Genomic DNA, 19,247 nt, shown 5'->3' on the forward strand with positions numbered 1-19,247 from the left:
TACATTTGCTTCTGCTGGGAGCCGGGGCTACAACTGATCTGGGACCACTTAGTCCTTCTTCCTGGCCTTAACTGTGGAAGATGTGGCTTCAGTTTCTCCATTTTGGGGGTCAAGGTTTACTTTCTCAATGACCTTTACCCTCAGGGCAGCGTCACATTTGGTCTGCTTCCCATTCAACTCCCAACTCTAGTTTCAACACCCTGTATATTCCCCTGGCCTCACCCCGCCTCTCATATGGAAGATTTTCCTTATAGAAAGCCCAGAAATACACTTTTAAAACACAGTTTGTTGTCATTGATGCAGGATCTGGTTGTATGAAGGCCCCCGTGAGTGTCTGGTCTGCTGAGGTGCGGAAAGCAGAAACCTCCGGGGGCGGAATGCAGGGACGCTCGCCTTGGTGCTGGGAAACCGAGGCTGTCCACATGTGAAGGTGGGAACTTCAGTGTCCGTAGTGAGCTTGGAACCCGGCCCGGGTCTACCGGCTTTGACATAGACACCTCTCAGCTATGCGAACTTGGGCAGACCATTTATCCTCCGGGCCTCAATTTCCTCATTTGGAAATTGGGAATACAGTTGTCATTGTATGTTAGGTCTGTGTGAATTAGAAATAATTTGGGGCACCCCTCATTCACTGCTTCCCTCTAAGGTTCTGACAGGGGGGCTGTGGGATTAATTTTGGTTTTCTGATAAATGGCAGACATTACCATAGGTACAGCATTTTCACAGAACAGCTCCCATGTAGCAAACCTGGATAGAAAAGTTAGGGGTGCCTGGGTGGCTCAGTCAGTTGGGCGACCGACTTCGGCTCAGGTCATGATCTCGCGGTCCGTGAGTTCGAGCCCCACGTCGGGCTCTGTGCTGACAGCTCAGAGCCTGGAGCCTGTTTCAGATTCTGTGTCTTCCTCTCTCTCTGACCTTCCCCCATTCATGCTCTGTCTCTCTCTGTCTCTAAAGTGAATAAATGTTAAAAAAAATTTTTTTTTTTTTAAAAGAAAAGTTACTCCATTGTGAGCAGTGTTTCCTCTTCTCTTACTACATGTATGGAAAGGTTTCCAGAGTGTTTGAATTCTTCGATGAACCCTATCAAACCTTTTAGTTGGTCTTGTTCTCCTGGACCCTTTATTATATGTTTTGCACTCCTCTGTGTCCATTTTTGACACTATGATGATGGTACCAGGGGTTAAGCCCTAGAAGACGCAGTAGATATAGCTAAATATCCAAAAGGTATGAGAAAGATTCGAGTTGTATCAAATAGCCTGGGGGAAAAAACAGACCCAGAAGGGAGATAATGCCAGGAGACAGATTCTGGTTCAATATTAGAAGGAAACTTCTAGAAGTTGGAGTCCTTTGAAGCTTGGAGTGAGCTACTTGGGACCTCTGTGTCCCTGTCTGGACCCAGGAGGGACGTCCACTGGGCAATGGAATGTTATGCTGGAGTTTCAAACATTGGATGGATAGATGAATGATCTCATCTTTAAATAATAAGTTATATCATTATTTTCAATTCTGATCTCCCATGTGTTAGCCTAGCATATTCCAACCTTCCCATAGGAATCTGCCTGCAGAATTGTACCCTTCCTGCCATGGCTGGGCGGAGACTAGGTGCCCAGAAAGGAGAGTGATAGACGGGTGGGGTGATGGTGAAGGGGGCACAGAGACCCTTTGAGGGAGGAAGATCCCCATGCAGAGAAAGAAGCTGGCTGAGAAAAATGATGGGAAACACACACATAGTCTTTGAAGATGACCCAAGAAGATGGCAGTGAGGCTGTGATAAGGCAGTGTCACCTAATAGCTGAGAGCATAGGAGCTGGAGCCAGGCTACAGGGGTTCAAATCCTGGCTCTAGAACATACTACCCATGTGACATTGGGCAAGTCACTGAATCTGTCTCTGCCTTGGTTTCCCCAGTTGTAAAATGGGAATGGTCAAATTGGCATCTGTGATTGTGAGGATTAGATGTAAATGACACGTGATAGGGGTCCCCCCAGAATGTTAGTCCTTTTGTCATAGGGTAAGTTTGAGAGGTTTTATAATAATCAGCACAGTTCAGAATGGGACAGAGGCCTCATCAAGTGATAGAGACGTTCTGATGGCGAAAAGGAAGAAACTTAGGGTAACAAGTGAACTGGTAGCTTGGGAAAGGAGAGGAGACAAGAGCATTAGTGGAAAATAATAGCCACATAATCAGCTCTAATAGTATTAGTGCAAAATAATCAGTGTAAAAGTAGAACAGAAGGAGCAGGCCAGGGATGGACGGAGGTAAGGGGGTTGGGGGTGTCTCATGAAAGCATGGTGGGAGGAAAGAAATGAAGCCACTTGGATGTTCTTCTGAGCTTTCGTCTTTGGTGCCAAATTATTTAAGCTGGGTTTGGCTGACTTAATCAGGTATATTCTATAGAAAAGATTGTCTTTTGTTTTCTGTGTGTGGCATCGGGCTTACCGTTAGAAACACACACACACTCCAGACTGAGTAAATTCTGGTCAGAAAGTCAAGTGTGAACTTTCTGGGGGGCGGCTGGATGGTGGTGAGGGCCACACAGGAGGGGACACGGTCCTGGAGTGGGGTCTCGTAGGGGCTCGTGTGTGTTCTTGTTTAAGAGAGCAGTTATCTCTTCCTGTAATAGGAAAGTTTGCGGAGGTTAAAGTGTGTGTTCAGGCACTGTCCCAGATGGTCACATGAGCCAAAAAGCAAGGAATCCAAAACCTGGATACCGTGTGCTGCACTCTGGACTCGCAGAGACTGAGCAGGGGGACTCATGCATTGAAGAGCTTGGAAACCAACTCCAAGTTAGTTCCGGAAATATCTGGTGGAGTCTGGGACCCTTCAAAAATCCTGGGAGGGCTACAGCCACTTTGATATGGGGGCAGGCAGGGAAAGAGTGGCTGGCCCTTCCTTTGGGTCTGCCCCCCCACCTCACTCCTCAAGGGGGGGTGGTTTCTCTGCCCACTCACTCTCAGCAGAGGAGATACCCCTGGCTTGTTTCCATGGTAAGACAGAACAGACCGAGGTGTTGGGAGGTTCTAGGAAGGATTCAGTCACCAGTCCCTTTGCCATCAAGCTTGGGCAAGCCAGCCAGCTAGCCTCTCTATACCCATCCCTCCCTGTCCAGATGGGGTTGTGTGTGCATGCGTTCTGGGCCAATATGTGCAAGCTGCCTTGTAAAATAGAAATTGCTATTCAGATGGTAGTGTTAGTATTTTAAACACAGGCTCGCTATTATTTAATACATCCAGATATCATTATAGGAAAACCAAGCTCCTGGTGCAGAGAGTTCCCCCCCACCCCCAGAGTGGATCCCAGGGCAGCAAAGTGTGAACCGGCTCTGTACATATGACCATGGGAAGGAGCAGTCCCCTCCAAGGATGCCTCTGACTGGTTGTTCAGACACTTTCCCTCGCCAGCCAGGCTGTTACTCTGGCTCTAGGCTTTCTGGGGGCCAGAATCCCAGCTGAGTTCCCATGGCACCAACCCCAAGGAGGCAGATCCTGGAGGGGACATCAGAGATGCTTTGCTGCCCAGAGGGTGGTGATCGCCGGGCGGAGCAAACAACCCAGTCTTATGCCCTCTTGGTCCTGGGCCTGGTCTGGTGTGAATAGAGAGTAGGGGATGAGGCCAAGGGGTGTTTACCTGCCCTTTCTCCAGCCGTGGTGCCTCTCCACAGGGCCTGCCCCTCCAACTGCTTCATGGAGCTTTCCAGCCATGCCCCAGCACTGCCCCAGTTCAGGCTTCCCTTCCCACCAGCTTGGATTACTGAGGTCCCCTGCCAACTGGGCTCCTTATGGCAGTCTCTTCCCTCCACTTCGTCCTGCACATGTGGCCAGAGACCTTTCCGTTGGACCCGCTTCATACAGACCCAGCTGTGTTTCAGAGCTTTCTTTCCCTCGTGTGCTCTTTGCAATTTCCGCTTTGGGCCTCCCCATCCCTGAGCTAGCCATTCCCTGACCGGATTCCCCCTCCTCCGGGTCTTCCTGCCATATATCTGGGTTTTCAGTATGCCTGTTATCTCCCCTCCCATTTCCTCTTAAGCAAAGCAAACTGTCCGCTCCTCTTTCAAGCACTAATTCATTTGCTACCTCTTCCAGGAAGCCCTCCCCATTTCCCTCACCCCTCTGGCATAGGTGTCATGGGTGTCTTCGTGCATGTCTCTCTGTGGTCTTGCAACCCCTCTGCAGCCTTCTGTCTCTGCATCTCCCCTCTGTGGCACAGAGCTCTGTAGGAACTTACCATGTAGAGAACTGAAGAGAATCTAACAGGGAATGAGCCAGTGGGAGGTGGTGTGGGGCCCCATGGCCCTTCTCTGCAGAGAAGGATGTCAGGGTCGCTCTGTAGTGATGTCCCAAGCATGGGTGACAGCTGTCAGGCTGTGACATTGCACAGCACAGGCCAAGGATCTCACACCCCACCCCCTGTATAGCAGCAGTATCCCAAGACATTAATAAGATCCATTATTGGATAAAAATCGCTGGTTTCCTAAGCTTCATTCTGTGCTATTAGCAGGAGAATGCTGTTTCAAAAGGAGATAACAGGAAGAGAGAGAGAGAGAGAGATCAATTACTAGATAAAATCAAGTGGTATCTGAGATAAATGTGTACCCTGGCGAGCTGCCCCTATGAGCTGCCTTCTGTGGGTGGGGCACCTGCCCTAGCATGTGTGGGGCCTGCCCCGGGGCCTTCCTGTCAGGCTCCCCACGTACAGGAGGGCATCCTGGTCGGTGATGGGATGGACAGTACCCAGGCAGCTTTTCATACGCTTGCACAGCAACTAGGGTCAAAACACATAAGTGAGCATCTCATCCTTGGTGATGATGCCAGCCCCAGAGCCCCAGCTCCCACATTCCAGGGCACAGTCCGGTCAATAGGTTCTTTCCAGAGATACAGAATGCTTTTTGCTTTGGCGAACCTGAAAGGGCTCAGTGGCTCTCCTCTAGAGGTGACGGTGTCAGTACCCACTGGGCAGTGGCCATCGAGGGAAGCATCCAGCTTGTGGAGGCTCTAGAAGCCCGCACCTTGCTGGCTGGGTGTAGAGTCTCCGCGTGGCTGCAGAGGTGGTGCGGGCAGGGCAGACGAGGCGGCCTGGCTCTGGGCAGGAGCTGTCCCCTCCCTGTGTAAATCTCCTCGCCTCCTCTGCTGTGTGGAGGCCCCGGAGGGCCCAGGAGACTGCGCTCCGCTTTGGGCCTCTGCCACTGTCTACCTGTGCAGACGAGCCTGTAAGCCTTGTGAAAACGTGTCTTCCCAGCTCAGCACAGAGAGTTTAGGGAGGATGGAACAAGATCCTGAGTACAGAAGCCACCTTCTGCATTCTCAAGCGCTGTCTCCACGTACGGTGAGGGACTGATGCTTCTTAAAAATAACCACAGAGTCCAGGGTTGGAGGAAGAAAGGAACACGCCAGGGTCCATCTGGTGGGTAGCACACCATTATAGATGGAGCGCCTACTACTCATCTCTTCCTGTGGCACAGGGGGGAATGAAACTCATTTTGCACCTGCTGTGTGTTGGCACTTTTCAGCCAGGTGTTCTCAAATTACCCTGGAGAGCTGGCCTGTGGGGTCAGGCTTCTAGGACCCAAGTCCCAGCCCTGCCACTTCCGAACTGTGGGATCCTGAGCAAGGTACTTAATTTATTCAGGCCGTTTTCTTGTCCGTGTAATGGGAATGTGAGAACTGTCCACCTCTTAGAACTACTATAAGAAGTGGGTAAAGGTTCTCGTACAACACCTGCTACATAGCACTCAGCAAATGGTAGCTGTCTTCATTGTGTTGTTCTCTGTTATTGCTGCTGGGGGTGTTACTAACGTCCTACCTCTGGCCCCATCTTTGGGCTGGACTGTGCCAGGAAAACTCCGTTCTCTGCAGTTGGGCGCTGACAGAGAGGGCTGATGGAGGGCTGGGAGCCATTCTCACGGACTGCCCGTTTGTGCTACACAGAATTTGGACACTGACTGGGAAGACCCGTGGGACCAGTTTGATGAGCGGCGGTATCTGAACGCCAAAAAGTGGCGCATTGGTGACGATCCCTATAAGCTGTATGCTTTCAACCAGCGGGAAAGCGAGCGGATCTCCAGCAATCGGGCCGTCCCGGACACTCGCCATTTGAGGTACTTCCCTGTTTTTCCCCTTATTACTCTCTGCCCTTCCCTGAGGTCATGACAGAGCCACAGCAGGCTTGATTTGCGCGGTGCCCATGCCAACAATGGGGGCAGGCAAACCATCCGTAGCCGGCTGGATGCTGAAGTTTTGTGATGTGGTAGTTTACCCTCTCTGTGCTGCTCACTGCTGCCAGGCATCCCCAAGCGCCTGCAGGGAGAATGGGGGAGCCCCCTGCACCTTGCCTTCCTCAGCGCAAAGTCACAGAGCACTAAAGACCCTGTAGCCTGGGCCCGTTGTCCCTGGCAGAGTCCCACGGCCTGGCCTGGCTTTCAAACAGAGGGAGGGCAGGATGGGCAGATCCCTGGGAAGTCAGGTTGGTGGCCTCATCTGTCGCTGGAGGAGGTCCTTTCCTCTGACAGCCCAGGCGCACTTCGTCCTGTGAGATGGAAAAATCAGAGGGGCCTCTTTACATGCCATTGCTGTCTGCTTCAGAGCAGCCCGTTCACACGGCCTCCAGTCTGCCATGTCCTTGGTCAGGCCACACCTTCGGATGGGCTGTGGAGATCAGGCCTGGAACAATGCAGGAAGGTTCTTTCTAAACAAGAAGAGCCTTTGTGATGGCACGTTGCCTCATTACCAATCCTTCTTGGAGTCGAAGCGGCCCTTTGCTTCCTGATGAGGCCTGAATCAGCAGGTCAGCCTCGACCCCAGCTCCCCTGTGCTGGCCTCCTAGCCCACAACTGAGAGACCCAGCTGCACTAATGGCCCACGGGCAGGAGTTTGTGTCTCCTGCAAGAATTTCACTTTGCACCAGCTTCAAATGGCAGACTGGCCTGTTGGGGGTAGAGGGCCTTGAAGGCATGGTTAAATTGAGAAGCTATATGGCTGGCATGAGCTTCTTAGCTTTCTACCTTTGTTCGGGTCTGCGGGTACCCACTTGTGGACACGGGTTTATGACCGGGGCAGTACGAATTTTCATGACTTATGAGGCTGGTCAGTCTGGTGGTGCTTAAGTTGGCAGTCTGTGAAGGCTGGTAGACTCAGTTTCCCCAACAAGGCCATACAACTCAGAAACCTTGACTTATATAGCATGTTTCCCATGGAGCAGCTCAACCAGGCCTTGTCAGTGACTGTCATTCATAAACAGAGCTGGAGACCTGGTTGCCCCACATAAATAAAAGCCAGAGCGATGAGCTATAAGGTATCTGTGGCTTCTAACTTGGAGGGTTTGTAAACTTAACTCTCTTCTTATGGTACCCACGAGACTCTTCTTTAGCAGCAGGAAGACCCCCACAGACAGAGATCCAGGGCACCGGCTGTGCCTCGAACACTCCCTGCTGCCGTCCTGAAAGCTTCTTAAAGTCAGAGTCTTGTATTATTGCTGTTAAAATTCCCCAGCACGTATCATGTTCCCTGATACCTGCTATAATTTTCTTTAAAAATTAGATCATTTTATTTCCCCGAGTAGAGACTACACGTAGGAGAAGAGCAAATAGAACACAGAAGGCTGAGAAGCCCCACTGGTCCCAGACAGGTCCCTCCTTGTCCTGAGTCCAGATGGCGAGACCCTCTGGAAGGACAAATGGATGCTTCCTGCCGGGAAAGGAGCAGATGCATCCGGGTGAGAGCTGTACCCTAACCCGCAGAAGGAGGGCAGGCGGTGGGGGTTCACTAACCAGACAGGTTCGAGGGGATGCGTTGAATAGGATGAATTTGTGCATTCACCCTGGTCTGCGATCTGAGAGGCAGAAATGAAAGCGGTTTACAAGGCCGGACATATGTGTTGGTTGTGGGGGAAGAACTGAGACTATTGCCAAGGACTCATGTTTACTGGGTCCTATTCAGGGCCCTCTGCAGCGTGTTGCATTTGTTGAGTGTGATCTGCTGGCATGGCAGCAAGAGGAGGAGAGAGGATTTAGATGAAATCCAGGCCCCCTTTGGGAAGACAGAGGGGAAAAGTCTATCAGCCATATGTCTGCCTCAGGGCACTAACCTTGCCCTGTGGGAGCTGGGGTTCTGGGAGCAGAGAATTTCAGATTTGTGGATCCTGATCTGAAAGAGCAGGAAGAGGGAAGGACAGGTGGTTGGGAATGAGGGCCAGGGATGGGGGAGGATGAGTGATTGGGAATGAAGGCCAGCACAAGGGACCCGGCCGCCATGGCAGGGGTGTTAAGCTCCAACTGTATGCACAGCCCCAGGCTAGCACCAGGAGAGGCCATCTCCAGGCTAAGTCTGGTATGGGGCTGACCCTGTGACCACATCACTCTTGTGCTAATGAGAATTCCGGCAACTACCAGCAAAGCCCAGTGTTCTTCCCTCGGATGGGCCCCACTGGGGGGGGTGACCTTCTGTCTCCAGGATCTCCTACTTCCAGCCCTTGCTTCCCACAGAGCCTGTGTCCAGCAGGTTAAAACCCCCAGCTAAGTCCCTTAATCCTGTGAGTCCAGCTTCCCTGTATCTTGACTTTGTCCGGATGCAGTGCCTGGGGCCCTTCTTGGGCCCTGCCTGTCACAGCTCTGACCAGTTGTGGCCTCTGGTGGCCAATATCCTATAGACCAGGGATTCAATCAGTGGCTGGCATTTGGGGCTGGATCATATTTTGTTGTGGGGGCTGTCTTGTGCATTGTAGGAGGTGGGAAGCATCTCTGGCTTCCACCCACTAGATGCCAGGAGCAGCCCCGATGTGTGACAACTCAGAATGTCTCCAGGTATCGCTGGATGTCTCCTGAGGGGCAAAGTTGCAGTGAGAGCCATTGCTGTTAAGCCAGCCCCACTTGTTAGCTGACTTCTCAAGAGGGAAACATCAACATGCATCAGCAGCCCCAGCAGCAGGATAAGGCCTTTGGCCTTCTGGGAGACCCATCTTTGCTAGCACCTATTACAGAGCCTGGTGTGGGCTAGGATTTCCAGAAACATTTGTTGAACAAATGAGAGGGGGGTTAAGCCCGCAGAGACACTTGACTATTTCCTCCCATCTGCCTCATGTGCAAAGAGGGAAAGAGGGCCAAGAAGAAGCCCCCTTCGTCCACTCCTTCCATGCTTGGGGGCTTTAGATGAGGGGACAGGAGAACAGATTCAGTGAAAGGAAAAAGGCATTTTCCCTCATTACTGGAAAGAGAAGAGTGAAGAAACAGCATGGGGGAGTGGCCTGAGCTTATTAAATTTGCTTCCAATTTTCTTACCACAGTAATTGGATTCTGATTTATAGGATGCGTGCGGACAGCGCCTGAGACAGAACTATTAGCTGAGCATTAGAGCAAGCATTGCTGAGAGGCGGGCACTGGGGGGCATCACTCAGGAATCCAAAGATGCTGTGAGACTGAGGGGGGCAGCAGGTGGGGTGGGGGAGGAGGACGAGGCTGCCGAAGTTCTCACCCAACAGGCAGCTGGGCCTATGGAAAAGCCAAATGCGCTGACAGCGTGGAACCCCTGACCAGGACGTCGTGGTGGGGCAGCGTGGGAAGGCAGCCCCAGAGAGGCTGGGGGCTTCATTTCCCCATACAGGATGGAACAGTCACCTTGTTCTCTTGGTCCTCTGAGGCAGGGAGCCCAGGGTATTTTGTGGAGATGGCCGGGTTGCCCTGGAGAATGGAATGACCAAGGCCAGCAGGCAGGCTTGGAGCTCCCCATTCCCGGGCTTCGTGGGGGTGCCAGTGAGTGATGTCCACACCCAGGGTAGTTTAGAAAATGAGTAACTATGGTTTCAAGTGGATCCTTTGCTCATTCACCCTTTGAGTTTGACAGCCTAACCTTCCCATGCCCACCCACATTTAACCTAATGCAGTCTTCACGGTCTTGAGATTGAAACATGCTGTCATCAGCCTTTAGACATGTCTTGGCCATAGCTCAGTTTCCCCATCCCTGGTCCAGGGCCTGTGAAAGGCGTGGGGACCAGGTGACCAGCAATGGCCTTTCGCACATCCCTGCTCCTTTCTTGGCTTTGTGTTCTCATTGCACTCAGACTAGGTGGCCTTGATGCTTTATCAGTGCACAAGTCACTGCAGTTGTACATAAGTGCGTTCTTCTATGCTTGGTCTTCTCTTTCCAGATGTATCCGCATACATGCACTCGCCTCTCCCACCCGCCTCTGTGGGAACCCAAAAGTTGTGCTTGCATCGGAGCAACTTACTGCCACATTTCCCCCCTGAGACCCAAAATCTTGTTAATGCCTACAAGAGCCTTAACTCCCAGGACACTTCCTAGGCCCTGCGGGGTCACGAGGATAAAGACGTGGCTGCCTTTACCGGGGTGGGGGTAGTGTGCCATGAGTAACTATTTCAGTGTAAGGAAGAGATAGCGGCTAGCTGGGGTGAGCCTGAAAAGATTTCCCAGGGGAGCTCTCCTGTTTATCAAGCACTGACTGGTCCAACAAATAGTCCTCATTTTCCAGGTCTCCCCCCCCCCCCCCCGCTGTCACCACATACCACATTTTGGTGGTAACAGCTGGATTTGCCATCATCCAAGTAGCACATAAAACATCTGGCAGACAAGAAGCCATTAAACGGAGGCACACCCCTCAAGATGGGAGGAAATATTTTGATAAAGCAAACGTGTATTTTTGCTGTTGCCTAGCAATACTTATTATGGGTTTGCTTTGATTGCAAGGGAGCAGGTGGCAGGGTGGACTGTGCCCATGAGCCGTGAGCTGCAAGGCGTTACAGCTGGGAAGCCTCATTAGGTCACCTCCTCCTGGCCGGCTGGTTTGATTGTTCCCCTCAGCATACTCTCCCAGCCTTTGTCCAGTGCAGTGCTAAATGGTTCAAACAGTGGGATACCCATCGCTTGCCTGGAGAGAAAATTCCACACTTCGATACATCTCACCAGGAAGACATTTTTCCTTGCTCCTTTTCATCCTGGGAAATGAAGGGGCAGTGGCCCAGTCTGGGATCGCGTTTCTCGCCTCCTTGTATTTACTCGGTTGGAATGGCTGCCAAAGATCATCATCATTTCTCTCCTTGTACTCGTCACTTAGCAGTAATAGGATAAAAATCGTTACGGCTGGAACAGCTAAGCATAAAAAATGTTCATATTCCCTCAGAGTCAAGCCTCTTCCACTAGCTTAGCACAGAGTTGGTGATTCTACATCGAGGCGGAGAGGAGGAGAGAGGAAACCCATCACAGCCACTTAGCTTTTGCAAACATGCTCTCCCCATCTGCTACGTTCTGATCCCTCCTGTGCACCATTTTTCAATATAGGAGTTGGTGAGCCTGTGGATAGTATCTCTGAGTGTGCTTCACTCCAGAGCATCCTGGAGTCCCAGGGAGCCTTGGAGAGTGGTAGCAGAAGGAGTTTCTGAATATCCTAGAAGTGGTTCTTCAGGAGAACAGTATCTGCTACCCTGGGTGGCAATTTGAGTACCAGATACTGGGCGCAGGAAGGGGTTCTCCCCAGGGTAGGAGTGGAAGAGAAGACATACAGGCAGAGATAGAAGGTGCCTCTGGGCCAGGATTCCTTACACTCCTGGTCCCCTGGGTCCTTGCCTGCTGCCCCTGTCCCTCCATCATTGCCTGCTCTGTGAGTTTCAGGTGGATTTCCTGAAGAGGCAGCATCTCAGCCTTTGAAAGGGGACCAGTCAAGAAAACTTGCTGATGAGAATTCCTCTGAACAAACCGGATTAGCTAATGTGTTCTCACACCTTGTTTAAGCCCATTCCAGCTTTGACATTATGCCTCTCAATCATCCATTCATTTTCCCTTTCTTTTCCATTTGACCCATTCATTGAGCACTAACCACATGCCAAGCTCTACCCTAGAAGTTGGTCCCCACTCCCAGGGAGCTCATGGTCTATGGGGGAAATGCACATGGGACTGATTCCTGATACTCAACTGTGGATTGCTCTGAGGCCATATTTTTGATTCTGGAGCTAATGCACAGACTTCCTGTCCTTGATTCCCACGTGCCCATCTCCCACCCTGTTCTGGTTTTGGTGTTGCTATTACTGTCTTGGTCATGGAGCAAACCATACAAGTTTAGGAGCTTTCCTGTAAGAATGTCAAAACAGCATGAAGCCGGCCTACCCAGGAGAAGGCATTTACATGTGGATGAGAGGTGGAGGCTTTTCGGAGGAAATGGTATTTAAGCTGGGATGGAGGGTGACAGGTAGGGGGCAGCAGGCATCCCAGGTTGAGGGAACAACATATGTGAAGACAAGGAGATTGGTTGGAAGAGCCACAGTGTTATGTGTGAGTCAGCGTAATTTCCTTGGAGTGGGGGTGATGGAGGGGAGAATAACTCTGAAAGGGAAGCGTGGGGCTGCATTGTAGCAAAGTGTTAATCCAGTCAACATTGGGGTGCCTTCGCTTTTGTCTCAGCACTTCCTCATCATCTCAGCAACCCCCGGAGATGCCCTAGCTGGTACGGGGTCAGCCGAGCTCCTGCCAACAGGAAGGGGGACCAAGGTAGGACTGAGCAGAACTGTGCCAGACAGCAGTGTTGCACGGGACCACCACTGCCACCCTCCCCCCCCCGGCCCCCCAGCCCCAGAGGAGGGTAGGCAATGTCCAAAACCAAACTTGGCCTGAACTGGGGCTGATCCAAGGCGGGTGGAGTGTGATGTGGGATCCTCAGGGCGAGGATCCCCCTGGGGTGGGGAGTTTGCTCTGGGGTGAGGTGGGAGAGGCGAGAAGTGAGTACTGGTCCAGAGGAAAAAGTTGTTGATGGGGACCTGGAAAAGGAGTCTGTCCTTTACCCCCATCTGACTGCTAGGTTTAGGACTGAGCATCAGTCCTGGTAATGAAGACTTAGGCAGGAGAGCAAGAATACCAGATAAAGCCTATACCTCGCTAAAGAGATCCAGGCTCAGAAGGCTTAAGGGACATGTCCAAGATCATACAGCTAGTCAATGCTTGGCTGAAACTCAAATTTTAAGATGTTTGGGGTATATATATGTATATGTGTGTGTGTGTGTGTGTGTGTGTGTGTGTGTGTGTGTGTTTACTGGTGCTTGTGGGACAAGGAGAAGGAGAAGAGATGATGCTTGAGGACTCTGTTTCCCAATTCCCAATTAGTTTGATGTCTCTATTTTAGCTTTGCTTGGAGGCATAGATATAACATATTTCAGGTAGTTAACGGAGTCAATAATTTCTTCTGGTGTTCTGTCACCAAGACTAGGAAGGACCTGTGTGCCTTTGAAAGGCACTAAATGGCTTTGGTTCTGGAGCCCACCTTTCCCTCACTCCCCGCTGGGTTTGCCTCCCTTATTGCATGCTGCCTGGGGAAGGAGGTGATGGAAAGAGATGTGGAAAGAGACGGAGAAGTGTGTTCAGGACCCAGGAGGGGAAACTGATTTGGAATGAAAATACTGCCCCTGAAAAATTTATCCTACAGATTATCGAGTCTTAGGTTATTAGGTGTCAGCCTTAAAAGTTAAACAGCAAAGGTTATCCAGCAACAAATGAGCTTATTCAGGAATAGCAGAGACATTGCCATTTGGGACATACAAACCGTGGGAACCACAGGCAAGTCTGGAACGCTAAGCTGGGAGCATCCTTCTGTAGAAGAAAGGAGGAGGTTGGGAAGGGTCATTCTGAACAAAAGTTGACATTCCTTAGTATCTTCCACAGGCCACCAGTACCTTCTCAGCAGTGGGCCCTGCCCCCCCCTGCCCCCCCCGGAAGACTTCTCCCTTAAGCTAGCCTTGAGAACAAGCAACCTGTGCTCGCAGGGGCCAGTGACACCAAGGGGAAGGTGACATCATTCTCTCCTCCAAATTATTTTTTTTCTAGTTGTTTTTGGGGTGTACCCTTTTAAGAAGGCAGAAGGCTGAGGAGGAGACCCTGGATTTGCACTCTGCATTCTGGGGTGTTCTCTTTAGTGCTGTCATGGGCACCCAGACAGCTAGAGTTCTGAGGGAAATAGAAGGCATTGTTGAGCTTGGCTGTGGCTCTTGCTTATGTCATAGGCTGTATTGAATTCTTTCACTTCTGCAGCTTTTGAAATATCCCTGCAAGACCAAAATACACACCAAGACCCAGAACCTCTCTCCATCTTTTCTTAAGTAAACTTTGAATCAAAGTAGCACATGTATACAGCAAAGCTGACAGTTCATACATGGACCACTTGAAGAAATTTCCAGAGAGAACATGCCCACATTCCCACATCAAATATCTCCCTCAAGGAAAAGAAGACACTTGGGGTGCCTGGCTGGCTCAGTCAGTGGAGCGTGGGACTCTTGATCTGGGGTTGTGAGTTCAAGCCCCATGTTGAATGCAGATTACTTAAAAATCAAATCTGAAAGAAAGAGAGAGAGAGAGAGAGAGAGAGAGAGAGAAGAAAGAAAGAAAGAAAGAAAGAAAGAAAGAAAGAAAGAAAGAAAAAGAAAAAGAAGACTGAGTTTCAGCCATCCAGAACCACCCATATGTCCCCGCGCCTACTCCCCACCATAGGTAACACGATCCAGACTTCAAATGCCATTGTCTAGCATTGCTTGTTTTTGAACTTTATATATAAAAATGGGCTTCCACGGTATGTACTCTTGTGTGTCTGGCTTCCCTCAAAATTACATGCGTGAAATCTAGCCACATTTTGCGAGACACGGCGTGTTTTTTCTCGTTGCTGTATAGTATTTCTTTGTATGTTGCAATGTATATATCTTCTGCTTTGAATGCTCCTTTGGGCTTTTTCCAGTGTGAGGCTCGTATGATCCATGCTCCTTTGGTTAGTCGTGTCCTTGTCTTTTGGTGAACATGTGGACGTGTCCCGAGAAGCATTGGTACATGCTGCAAAACCCCCAGTGAAACTGTCGCACCTGTTTCCACCCCACCAGCAGCACATGAGAGGTCCAATTGCTCTGCGTCTTTGCAGTGAGGCACTAGTGATTGGCGGTCAGTCTCACTTGAGGCCTTAAGAGGTTGAGTTGTGCTATCTTACCATGGTTTTGGTTTGCCTGTCCCCATGGATCAGTGACGTGGACCACCTTTCATAAGGTCATGGGCCGCACCACTACCCGGTCAAGTGTTTCATACCTGCTCTCTTCACCTTTCTCGGCCCTTTGGCCAAGAGCCAAGCACGAAGCCTGATTCTTAGTTCATTCTCAATAACCTGCTTCTCTTCTGATTGTTTTCTGACATTTTCTCGCACACCGTGGCAGTCTGAGAAAATGGAGGGGAGCCCCTGGACTGAGCGTGGGAAGCCCTGGGTCCTGTCCAAGATAGTGGCCAACTCTTCAGCTATCAGGGTATCTGTTTCCTCATGGGAAAGAAGAGAGAAGTAGCTCAGAGATGCTTATTAAGGTCACTTCCAGCCTGTTTGCTGGTTGAAAACACTTCTGGTAAGAATGTGCAGAAACTGACTTAGGAACTAAATCTGATTGGAGGCTATTTCCAGAAGCACGGCTCCCTCCATCTCAGCAGCACCTCCCCTCCCCCTGGGGATAAATCCTTCTCCTCACACACTTCCCTTCCTAAGGGGACTAGAGGGCCTGCAGGACCTTTAGAGCTGTCCTTTATTGCCACTCTTGTGTTCGGTCACCATTACCTCCCAGCACTTCAAAGAACAATCGTCTGGTGTGATGTACCCCATTGTGCCTCTAATGCCAGGAAGAAATGGGCCTAGCAGAACGGGCTCGAGGACATCCTGGGAGGCTCGGGCAGCTGGCACCATTCCTAAGTAAGATTGGAACCTCGGCGAGTCCTCACAACGAGAGTGGCCGCGCCTCGTCTCTCTAGGAGACTTCACCGAGCACTCTCACATCCCTGTCACATGACCTTAATAGCGCCTGGGTGAAGGGGACACCGCCACCTCACAGGGGAGGAAACGGAGCCCAGGCACCGTAACTGGTGGACCGAGTGGCAGGGCTAGGTCTCCTTGCCCTGTGAGCATTGAGCTACGGCATGTCTGCCGGTTTGCTAGCTGCTCCTCGGGTGAGTTACTCAAGCTCCCCAAGCCTCAGTTTGTCATCTGTGAAATGGGAATAATAACCACACCCAGGGATGCTGTCAGGGTGAGCCAAAATAATCCACGTCGAATGCTGAGCATGGTCTTCAACTCCTAGTAAGCACTCGTGACTGTTAGCTGTGATGAGTTGCCAGAATGGTTTTAATACCAGGATCAGCATTAGCACCCAGGCCCTGTGATCTTTCCAGGCTCCGCAGCAGGTCTGGGAAGCAGGGGGGAGAGGGTGCCAGCCCCGAGGGAGCAGGGAGCTGCGGGAATGAGTTTGGAGAGGTCCTGGCTCCGCGCCCCATCCTCCACCTCTGAGTTGGGGTGTGCTCCAAGAACAAGGTGGTGCGGGGGTGGAGAGGGTGCAGGCAGAGAAGTTCTGCACAGAACTTCCTGCCTCAGCCTTGGCTCCTGGCGCCAAAACACTTCGCTTGCCTGAATGTCAAACTTACTTTAAAAACCAGAGCGCAAAATAAGCAATGAGGCAATCGCGACACCCCGTCTGGTGAAATGTGTACTTTTAAAATAGTGGGAATGGAAGCCAAGGCCAGCAGAGGGAGTGATGTAAGGGCCGGGGGCCAGGAAGTGGAACCGTGTCTGACGGGAGATGAAAAGAGCAGAGGAGGTGACAGCTGTGGGCAGGCGGCTGTGGAAAGCTGGTGCTGGCCAGGGTGACAGACAGTGGGATGGAGTGACGCGAGCAGCGGGCTGGAAAAGCAGCTGAAGGATGCACGATGTGACAGAAGAAGGGGGACCCACGGAGTCATGTAGCGGCCAGAGTTCCATTGGAGTAACAAGGGCAGGATCGGCTAATGCCGCTGTAGTTATCCTTGGTATCCCTGATGCAGCAGGAGGAACCCTGATGTTTGACTGGAACACATGTATCCAGACAGCTGTCACCTTCTGCCCCCACCATGACCCTAATGCTAACGAGAGCAGTATCTGCTCTCCCGATTCTTTGCTCTTCTGCATTTCTCCTTGATTTGTCAAATGGACACACTTATTCCTTACCCCAAGCCTCGCTGAGCCCACTGCCACCATCTCTCAAGACAGCAGGCACCCGCTTTGCTCTCACCTGCCCCATCTCATGATAGGTCCCGCTGTTTACCTATGACGCACGCCCAAACCTTTGGAGCCCGGCTTTGTCTGCCCTCATTCTGTTGACTCTGTCTCCTAGACAGCCCTTGGGCCCTGGCCTTGCTGCCATGCTCCGTGGCTGTCCCCTCTCACCTGGGTGAGTGCAGCAGCTGCCTACCGCCCTCCAGCATGGCGCTGACTCTTCACCCGTCCATCCTCTCCTGTTCCTCCACGGAGAGCTTTCCAAATGCAGACCCTTTGCTCCCCATCTGAGATCTTTCAAATGTTGCCAGCTCACTTGTTCCCCAGCCAGCTAGGGCTCGCGGCTGCCCGACTGTGCTCGAGGCTTCATTCCTGTTCGTCTTTGCTGCCCTGTCTGCTCAGGGCATCCTTCTATGGGGTCAGGGAGTGCTCTCCAGGAAGACATCTCACCCTCTTGGGCTAAGTTCAGAGGCTCCTTCTCACTCCCGTGCTCACCTCTGAGCACTCATTACCCTGAGAGACACACATCCTCTCCCCCCTGTGACCTAGAGCAACTTGGGGCGGGTATGCCAGCAGAGTGCCCGGCACTCAGCCTTTCATCGGTACCCGCTGAGGGACTGTGAACTCAAAGGGCATCTCACTGGATTCACTCTCAAACTGTCTACTGAAAACATGAGGGTTGGGAGTGCAGGTGCGGGAAAGAATCCTCCGGAACAGAGGGAGGAAATCAAATCACGGGAAATTTAAAACCACCTTCACTCAACAAAGGATTCTCTGTGTTAGCACATAAATCCGGGACCACAAACAGCCAATGTTTATTGATCAAACTATTCCCATGACACATGGTAGGCACCTTGTATATGTTCTCCCGGCTAAGCCTCCCAGCCACCTTGCTGTGATTCGGGTTTAGAGACGAGGACATTGACTCTGGTCGGTTGACTAACTTGCCTTGAGAACAAGAAGTAGAAAAGTGGGCCCTGCCCACGGAGGAGACAGTATAGCTTTGCAGACAACAGAGTAACTCCCACAAGAAGCGTGGTGGTAGGGGCTGACGTGGGTGGCACAAAACTATAATTTCGGCAGCCCTGGACAGGAAGATGGGGGTGGGGGTTGGGGATGGGGAGGCGTGTGGAGATTGTGCTGGAGGTGGGTGAGTGAACCAGGTTAGCAGGGCTGGAAGGTTCAGGCAGGGGAACTGTGGGGCAAGCCTGGGGGTTAGCCCGATGGGGAGACCTTGGGATGCAGTCAGGGCTTGGCTTCGAGGCACAGAGTGAGGGTAGGGACAGTGGTGTGTGAAGCATGTGTTAGGGACATTAGCGTGGAAAGCAGGGAGGAAGGAGATGGAGGGGAGACTCTACAGGCGGAAGAATAGTCTAGGAGCTGCAAGGGTGTGGACCCAGCTTGGGCAGATGGAAGTGAGAATGAAAGGTGGGGTGGAGGCAGAATGTGGGGCAGGGCTGACTTGGGGATGGTTGAATGGACTGCCTAGGAGGGCTTGGGAAGGTATGGGAAGGCTTTGCTGCTTACCTCCCTACCTCGGACCTTCCAGGGGCACACCATTGTCAGTCCACCAGAGAAGAAGAGGTAAGGGACACTTGGCCCTCAACCAGACCGTTCCTGAGCTCGGTGGGCTGGGCCTGGATACATTCCTGGAATCACTAGACCACAGGTTTTATCTCAGCTACTTCAGTCTGAGGACTGAAGGCAAAAGGTAAAATGAAGGACTGACTATTCTCTGATCCTTTAGCTGGAAAGTCTGAGAAATAACAGGAAATAATAGCTCAGGGAACATCAAAGGGAGATACCATTCTTTAGCAGGGGAGATACTTGTTATTTTTCCCTCTTTCCAGAACCTTCCAGCATGTGCCCTTCAAGACCAAAGACAGAGAGAAAGGCCAGTGTGAAATAAAGGCTGGGAGCCTGCAGGTCGGATGACCATCCAAGGGTCCCGTAGTGGAGCCTGTGAGAGCACAGAGCCGGGAGTCAGCCCACCTGGTTTTAGATGGAGGCTCTGCTGCTTACTGACCTGCCCTCACAGTCCCCTCCAGAACGAGAGAGGAGGAGTCCCAGCACCTACCTCTGAGAATCATTGCGCAGATCTAAAGCTCTTGGAAGGAGACCTGAGATGGAGCCAGGGTTCAGTAGGTGTTGTCTGTTATTACTATTGTGTAATGTGATTCAAGCAGGGCTAAAATAAGACTTGAAGGAGCCCTCGTCCCAGA

General features: G+C 51.5%; 1 protein-coding gene across 3 annotated transcripts in view; it reads left to right on the forward strand.

Moving 5' to 3' along the window:
- Positions 1-19,247, forward strand: part of GALNT14 (polypeptide N-acetylgalactosaminyltransferase 14) — a 208,856-nt gene that overhangs the window by 126,327 nt on the left and 63,282 nt on the right. For all 3 annotated transcript variants that reach the window (XM_042933316.1, XM_042933317.1, XM_042933318.1), the window contains exon 2: positions 5,925-6,094. In XM_042933316.1, coding sequence (XP_042789250.1) covers positions 5,925-6,094 — 170 coding nt within the window. The remainder of the gene's footprint in view (positions 1-5,924; positions 6,095-19,247) is intronic.

Source organism: Panthera leo, chromosome A3 (genome assembly GCF_018350215.1).
Source record: "Panthera leo isolate Ple1 chromosome A3, P.leo_Ple1_pat1.1, whole genome shotgun sequence".
Taxonomy (NCBI): domain Eukaryota; kingdom Metazoa; phylum Chordata; class Mammalia; order Carnivora; family Felidae; genus Panthera; species Panthera leo.